Source organism: Macrobrachium nipponense, chromosome 14, assembly GCF_015104395.2.
Source record: "Macrobrachium nipponense isolate FS-2020 chromosome 14, ASM1510439v2, whole genome shotgun sequence".
Taxonomy (NCBI): domain Eukaryota; kingdom Metazoa; phylum Arthropoda; class Malacostraca; order Decapoda; family Palaemonidae; genus Macrobrachium; species Macrobrachium nipponense.
In genome coordinates, this window is record NC_087207.1 from 64,533,499 (window position 1) to 64,542,071 (window position 8,573).

General features: G+C 37.6%; 1 protein-coding gene across 1 annotated transcript in view; it reads left to right on the top strand.

Moving 5' to 3' along the window:
- The first annotated feature begins 1,384 nt into the window (after window positions 1-1,384).
- The window catches only part of LOC135226569 (blastula protease 10-like), a 49,875-nt gene continuing 42,686 nt past the window's right edge, over window positions 1,385-8,573 (top strand). Inside the window, 1 exon segment of the mRNA XM_064266252.1 lies at window positions 1,385-1,560. Within this exon segment, the coding sequence (XP_064122322.1) occupies window positions 1,510-1,560 (51 nt within the window). The 5' untranslated portion in view covers window positions 1,385-1,509.

The following is an 8,573-nucleotide window of genomic DNA, read 5'->3' on the forward strand; positions in this document are numbered from 1 at the left end:
TCTGAGTATTCAGTTGTACAAACAGCTATAAGACTTAAAGAGAGCCTAAAAACAAACAAACAAGAGAGACCGTTTGAGACACGTTGAAGTCGTTGTGTCAGAGTCTGCTAACCTAGAATAACAGATAAAATGGTTATTTTACGGGATTCTTTGTCTTTACTTTGATATACCGTCCTAATTTCATTACTCAAATTGCATGATATTTAGATTTATTTCTCTGGTCTGTATTTTCTATACAGTAGATTAATAAACAATGAATTTTTTTTATGAGTTTTGAGATACGAAATACTAATGTAACAGGTCCAGATTATTATTAAAACAGATGATAAACGATTAAATGCTAGAGGCGATGTCACACTTCTAGTCCCTTGAGGGTAGGATGTGATTTTCTCAGCCATGTTTGCAGCAAGTCCTTCTCATTATTTTATGAAGTTCAGAGCCTAACTAACTTGTCTTAACAATAAATTCATCTGGACACTTCGATGTAAGCTGTGTCCTTTATAGGGGGCATGGCATATTTTACTGAGTTTGCTGAATTTCTATTTCCATGGCGTTTCTTAGTTTCACTCCCCAGGCTTCCTGGTACTGAAGGTCATTTCTGTTTTAGAACTTATTTTTCATTTGGGGCTGTCATCATTTCCCAAGTTCCGTGTCCCTTACTGACAAACTCAGACAATCAAAATGTGTTCTGACTTAGAACTGACTGTTGACGTGTCGCTCTCTATTTGTCTCTAGATGCATTATCTTATTGGATGGTTGGTGCAATACCTTGCAAACTTGCTACCTACCCTTTAACAACTGCTCTGCCACAAGCGAATTTTGTTCAGATTTTCATTCGTCTACTTCAAATCATTTATCATTAATAATAACATATCCGGCGCTTACAATCGCAGTTGTTTTCACATCACTTTGCAGAATCAGTCTATCAAGTATTTTTTCTTTTCCTAATCTTCATACAAGTCCTTGCCATCCTTATTCATCCATTTGTCTTCTTTTCACCATATTCCTATCTGCTGTGTTGGTTCCTGTCCTTCCAGCCATACCCCACCCCTTTTTTTTAATATTATGTATAATATTCTACTTCACCTTCCCCTTTATCCCTCTACCTTTACTCCTTCCTCGCCTTCACTTTGCTCGTCCTTTACTTTGTGCAACTTGTTTATCCCTCTTATCATTTATCACTTATCCCTTCGTAAAATCACGACTTAACGTCACCTTGCCATATCATAGGCGAAGTCACTGCTACAAAAAAAAGGTCATGTAAAACAGATTAGCACATATTGATAACAAACAAAGGAAAGGTATTTCCTCTTATCGTCTGACTCACACCTCCGGATAGTGTTAAGCTCAAGCTGATAAGTAGAGCTTTCGGTGACGCTCGCATGCATGCGATCCCTTATCGTGGCGACTGAGCCTCAGAGTAGCGGATATGGACGTTTCAGGGGCAGTTTGATCACATAAAAAGGAATCGAGTGAAAGTTGGTGGTATTGTGCACAACAGCGCGGACCATGGAAGGGCTGAGCAGGCAACAACTTCTTCTGGCTGTTATTCTTGTGCTCGTAAGTTTGTTTCCCTTTTGTTAGCAGCTTAAACTTAATCAGTTGACAAACAACGACGCTGTAGAGGTAAGCAAAACAGCAAACTGCTCCACATGTTTTGTTGGATGCCCGTCACACGGTACATAAAAAGTAATTTTGTCACCTGAATATATCGAGAATCAAGTGTTTTGCTAGATGTTTAGATATTCTTTTTATGATACAGGCAATGGTCTTTTATTTTTATTTAACTTTAAATATGCCCATTGATCGCTTCAGCTATGGGTCAAAGATTGAATTAACTGGAATTACTTGCGTAAGGCGAGTAGAGATGTCCATAAGTTGAGAACATCAACAAAGAGTCAAGTTATTTCTCTCTCTCTCTCTCTCTCTCTCTCTCTCTCTCTCTCTCTCTCGCTTTATCATGTGGAACAGTGAATGAAATGTCACTAATTTTGAGAAGTATAACTTGAATGCCATAAACGGATGGAAAATGATTGTCTTTTAAGACAATAAAACTGTTCTGCTTTTAGATAGCTCCTGCCCGAAACGACATCCATAAAATCCACTCAGGCAAACCCTTAGTAGCTTAGATATAATGTATTTTAACACTGTCCTAAATATATAACTGAAGATGAACGCAGCTTTCGATCTCAATTTCTAATCATTTGTAATTTTTTTGGAATAATTTATTCTCACTCGAGATTAACGATGGTGCTCGAGTCTTCAAAACCATATTTTCTTATTTACTTCATTTTTTTTCTGAGGCCTATTGAGTTATATGGTTTGTTGAGGTCAGTATTATTAGATTTTGCTGGCCTTATACTAACATGCGCTATTGCTTTCCATGCAACACATATTATGAGCATTGCTGCCGTTTTTGTTGTATTAAACTGATTTTGCCAGGCTTGGCCCTCGCAGAAAGTGTCCGTAGATAAATGAATGTCAAAAGAAAGTTTGAATGTGATATGTGGACTGAATTGTTAACGTCTGAAAGTAAACCATAGTGAATTTCTACTGGAAAAATGAAAATGTCAGTGAACATCAGTCAGCGCAGGCGGCACTACATCCTTCCGTCGTTCCACCGAGATCAGGACGATCATGCGATGCACATTTGGATGTCCCATCGCTGGGTGGTAGAGGCAGGCGCAGTGGCGTTTCATTCAGCGTTCGTGGCACCCGGGCCGCGCTCAGAAAAATACTAAAAAGTACTAAATGGTGAAAATTAAACTCGCATTTTAAGTCTCAACATCTCAATCATTTATCCTATTTCATAAAGCAAAAACAAAAACAACACAGCAGACCCACAACGGAACCCTACGAACTTTTTTAGAAGCGATTCGCAAAAAACAACATTCAAGTCCGACTGATGAGAAAGAAACCAGGGTTGCCGTTGCCAAAAATCGTTTACTGTTCAACAGCAGGGTCGGTAAATCGATGTTCAGTGTTCCGATTAGACGAAGTGCTCTAGAAAATCTAGAATTATGGCAGACCACACCTGCTCAAAAGATGCCTCGGACTGCGGCGCCCGGGCCTGATCGCAACCCCCTCCCTCCTCCTCCCATTTAGTTATGCAACTGGGCAGGAAAAATGCTTGAGACTTCCGACAGTATCGGTGCTCTTGAATATGATAATAATGACAACTATCTTCCGCAACCACCAAGAATTGTAGGTAAAACACTTTTATTTGGAAAGAAAAGCAGATAACAGAAGGAAAATATAATACGAGAAATACGTGTTAATGGTGACATTCGCCTGGAAAACGCTGGTTATCAAATCTAGAGACATGACGTTATCTGTGACTTCAGTGACCGTAATAAGATTCCAGATCAGTTTCCAGGGGCCGAAATTAGAATGAGACGAAAGGGTTATTTAAATGTTAAGGAGTGTGTCGGTATTATAACTTAGGATGTATTGTGGGATGTGAAGTTAGGTTTGAATAGTGTCTGATATTTAACACAGGTGTTTCTTCAAATGCAAGGGACTTGTAAGAGGCAGTAGGGAGAGAGAGAAAAAGACAGAATCATCATCTTTGATGTAATAAAATAATGAACAATGTGACAGAAAGCAATAGAGTAAAAGAAGTGGTAGAAGATGGGGTATCTTTAAAATAGCCAGATAAGAAATAGAACTTGCAAGGATATGCGTGGACAAGAACTAGTCGCCATTTGATTATTTAATTAAGTCGTACTCTGTATGTAGCTCTAGATAAGCAGTGTGCCAGTGACAGTGCTTGTAGGAGTCAGCGATCTGAGACCAGGAACTAAGTTACTATATAATCAGTAGGTGGTCTGCGTCAACATTCAATATAATTTCTATTGCAAGAAAGCAGTGAAAGATATATATATATATATATATATATATATATATATGATATATACATATATATATATATATATATATATATATATATAATATATATTATATATATATATATAATATATATATATATTGTGACGAATTACCAATTAACAGAAACAGTTACCTCACAAAAGCCAGATACCTGAGCCTTCATCACAAATACATAACGACGAATACTCTAAAAGTAACAGTGATCCCTTATATAAATCACTAATCCAGTAAGAAATCAGACTAAGTTCATTAAAACAGATGTGAAGTAATCTTAATTAAAGGGCATCACTCCATCAACAATTTTAAAAGTGCAAGTATTTCTCTGGTTCTAACTCACTTCAGTAAAGTTGAGAAAAAACAGCACAATCACCACTTTATATTTCTACTTACATAAAATAAAAATAATGGTAAAACACTACTTAAGTAAAACACTACTAAAAAATTTCAAATACAAAAATTTATTTCTAAATTCAAAAATTGTACGTGAAATTCACAATCACAGGGAAATTTGCTATTGCTTGAAAATAACGCAAAGTTTAATTAATTCTTGAATGAATTATTAAACAAAATAGATCAAAATTAATTTATCAAGAAAATTGATTATTCAAGAAATTAAATCATTCAAGTAAGATTCAAACTGTTAAACACCAATTAAAATTTGTAAAGAAATCTAAGCAAATACAAATTAATTCACAAGTGCTAAATCAAAGAAATCAACGTCATAAGAGATTCAAACTGAATATGAATGCAAAAATATGTAAGCACAGTAAAATGTGGAAGATTACCTAAAGCAAAAAACACAAAACATTAAACACATAACGCATGAACATTTCAAAAGAATCAAAGACAAATACAAAAAGGAAAAAATTGTTCAATGAATAGAAAAGTGAAATATATAAATTCTTTTAAGTGCACTTAGAACTTAGAATTTGTAAAACACGATGCCTTTTACCAACAGCAGTTTTTCAACTTGTAGGCCTGTTACGTTGTCTTCAATTACACGCAATTATGGCGCCCTATAAAACAATAACACCCTATGTTAAGATTCCACTAACTACTATGTTACTAAGAAATTAAATAACATAACTTATATTTTAAGAATATAAGTTATGTTATGGTCAGAAATCACAGTCCTGTGAGCGAGAGAAAGACTGGGAGAGCGATAGAGAGCGATAGACAGCATCGTCTTTGAATATAATGAATGCATTCTATGGGTATGATAATGGGCGTACACGGATGGTTGAGTCAATACGTTAAAGAAAAAACAGTTTTGTCATTTCCATGATGTCACAGAATTTTCCAATCCACGACTAACTACTTACGAGTCGACAAGTTCTCTTTTGATAAATTGAAAGAGATATGAATGAATTTATCAGTGATATCTAATAGTTTCATAACAAAAGAATCTCCAATTACAAAAATCAAATGAAATGATATCGTTTTATGGAAAGTTCCCGAAGGATCTGATGCAATATCGAGTGACTCTTACATACTGTTCTATATGAATCATCCCCAAAACTGGGTCCTATACAAGATCAACCGAGACAAAAAAGTAAGCTACCTCTTCTGTTTTTCAAAGGGTGAGAAACAGGCAAACAGAGCATCCTTTCTCTTTCGTGTCCTATGCTACCTTCTCTCTCTCCGCATGTTACGTTATGTTCCTTCTCAACTATGAATCATAAAGTATTTAAATGTGTTATCTTTCAGCTAACTTAAATATGGGAATCTGAACATAAAAATATACATTTCACAACATTACACACAATTACTGAGGGGTAGTTTTTGCATTACCAAAACAGCAGCATAAGAATATATATATATATATATATATATATATATTATATATATATTATATAATATAAAATATATATATAGACATATATATATATATATATATATATATATATATACATATATATATATATATATATATATATATATATATATATATATATATATATATATATATATATATATATATATTATATATATATGGTAAGGTGAGGCCACACGGTTGTTCCTACGGGCCTCCGAACTCTCCCTGAGTTATTGTCCAGGTGTTTGGGATTACTTAGCCCCGGGCGAACCTCTAATGCCAGTTGTACCTTGGTATTCAGAGCAACTCCCACAACAAACTGACATGTCGCACCTTCAGTCTGGTGCGAATGTCTACAAAACAAGTGAACTTGACTGACTAGGCTTTATTTCTCATGACTTTTCCTTGATTACACGCTTATCTTAAAATTAGGTTTTCTGCGTAATAATGGCGTGCCAAACTGTCATACAATACCTTCAAAATTTTTGTTAATTGCTGAATAAGGTGCTGCCAGTAATAAAATTCATTTAGTTATAAGCTGTTGTTACGTTTAAGCAGCAATTGTTACAATTTTTAAGTAAAGCATTTCACAATCATATAAAATTAGATAACTGCATAAAACATTTTTGAGAAATTATTACTGAAGTAATTATGCACTTGATTTTAATGTTAACGTTGTGAAGTTAAAGTCATGCAATTAATTTGCCTTGATGAGGCATCACAACGAAATACACGGGGGCTTATATTAGGTGGTGCCACGTTACTTGGGGACACCTGGCACTGATTTTAAGTAAATGGAAGAGATAGAGTTAATGGGTTTAGTTGTTAGTTCTGATTTCTGAAAGTTGTGATATGCAAGGGGTTATGAGCAGTAAAAAAAAGTAAGAAGTTATGATCTGTATGACAGGATCTTATTCTTTAGCCTCTTGAAAGGGCCAGGTTCAACAGGTGGAGTTCCAGGCTGGTCTTGTAACCATGGCACTCCTGCCAAAGTAATGCTGTTAGAGTAAACAACTCCTCTGACAGCAGCATCTACCAATATCTATGGTAATGGCGTGGTGCCAAGTGTGGCACTCGTGCTGTAAGGGCTTAATGGCCCTGTTATATGCAATTTAGAATTTACCATGCCCCTGGTAGAATGAAAGGAATGTGAAAGGACTTACTGTACATAAAAGATCTGGAACATGGCACTCTGCATTGGTAGAGTGTGAAGCAAAGTAAAAGAGTAAGGAGCTGTTGTTAGGCTTTGCAAAGGGATTCATGAATGAGCAAGGTTTCCAAGAAAATATTAGATTAAAGAGAGTCGATGAGCTCTACTCACACAGTGTTTTACCTTATCTTACAAAAGATTCTGTCATCTCTAACGGAGCAGTATACCAGAGTCCTTCCCTTTATTACTATTTCTTATGACTTTGCAATTTAACTTCTTTCTTGTACTATTTTCTTTTACCACTTTAATCCTTTTATTTCTCAATCTCTTAAGCTACCTGGAGCTTCTATGAAGTTGATCTTTCTTCCGTGGCCCTCTCTGAGGTCAGTGTTTTGACATAGATGCGGTTCTTGTGGGGGAGGCAGGTCGGAGGAAGAAGTTGGAGTACCACCTATTCCAGCCACTGTGGCACTAGGAGCAGGGGCAGTGCCTACCAGGGTTAACACTGGCTGTTGTAGTTCTTTTAGTTCTTTGGCCAATTGAAATATGGCAGAGTCCTTACTCAGGGGCTGGTCAGCTAAGAACTGGGAAAGAGAGGAAGAGGTCGCTGTGGTCGTGAGAGGCTCGCAAGTCACCAAGACTAGCTCAGGCATGGGTTGAGAGGCCAAGTCAGGAGAAGAGAGAGGATCTGGACTGGGATTTCTTAAAAGGATATCTATGGCATGCTCTGGCACTGGCCCAAGGCAGGACCAGCCACTGGTATCAAACTTGTTGTTGGCTCGTTGTTTGGGATGGATGGAGCCTGGCTCGAAATTTGGGATGAACAGAGCTGGCACTACTCAGGGTGTGCAAGTGGCACTGGCAGTGGTTTTAAGTCACATCTGGGACCTGTAGAAGGGAGATCTGTGGTGTGCTCTAGCATTAGTAATAGGGCAGAGGCATGTACGGGGATTAGATTTGTCTGAGGCTCGATGCTTGAGACGATCGGAGCCAGGCACTGCATAGGGCACTCAAGCGGTACTGGCAATGGGTTTAAGGCAGGTTTGTGAGGCTTATTTATACCTGATTGAGTTTTGGAGGGGTTAGGACCCATGGATTGGATTGGTTTAGTTTGGGACTGGAAGTCCTGTCCCAGGAGGATGTCATAGCCTCCAGGAAGGTAGATTACCTTTACAAGTGTGCAGAGTTTAGATTTATGAGGTCTGGTGAACAATTTAATGGTGGGGAGTGTCATATTCGTAAGATTGATATCCTCAATTGTGACAAGTTGATGTCTGTCAATGGTGGCCCCACAGGGGACCTTGTCTTTCCTTATGTGAGAGATTTGCACACCAATGTCATCGAATGCTGTGACATGGCTTGTGGGTAGCTACCTCAAGGAGGTGCCATAGGTATGGGATCCTCAGCTGGATGGCCTACGGTTTTAGGATTTGTAACCTCCCGGGCAATGGCAGGTGTAACTGTTTTATTAGGGAATACTGTCCGTCAGGCAGAGCGCCTATTAACCTTACAACCTTACAGGTGGTACAATGATTTCTGGTTTAATATTTGCTTGGCACTGTCCTGGTGGAGGGAGCAGGACTGATGTATCAGGCTCAGTTGGGAGTGTTTCTGTTGGGAGATGTAGCTGGGATCTTTGGCTGAGCTTGGGCCCTCAGATGGCACTGTTGTGTGGGGTGTCTGGCCTTTTTATAGTGGCTGCATATAGGCTGTTCAAGG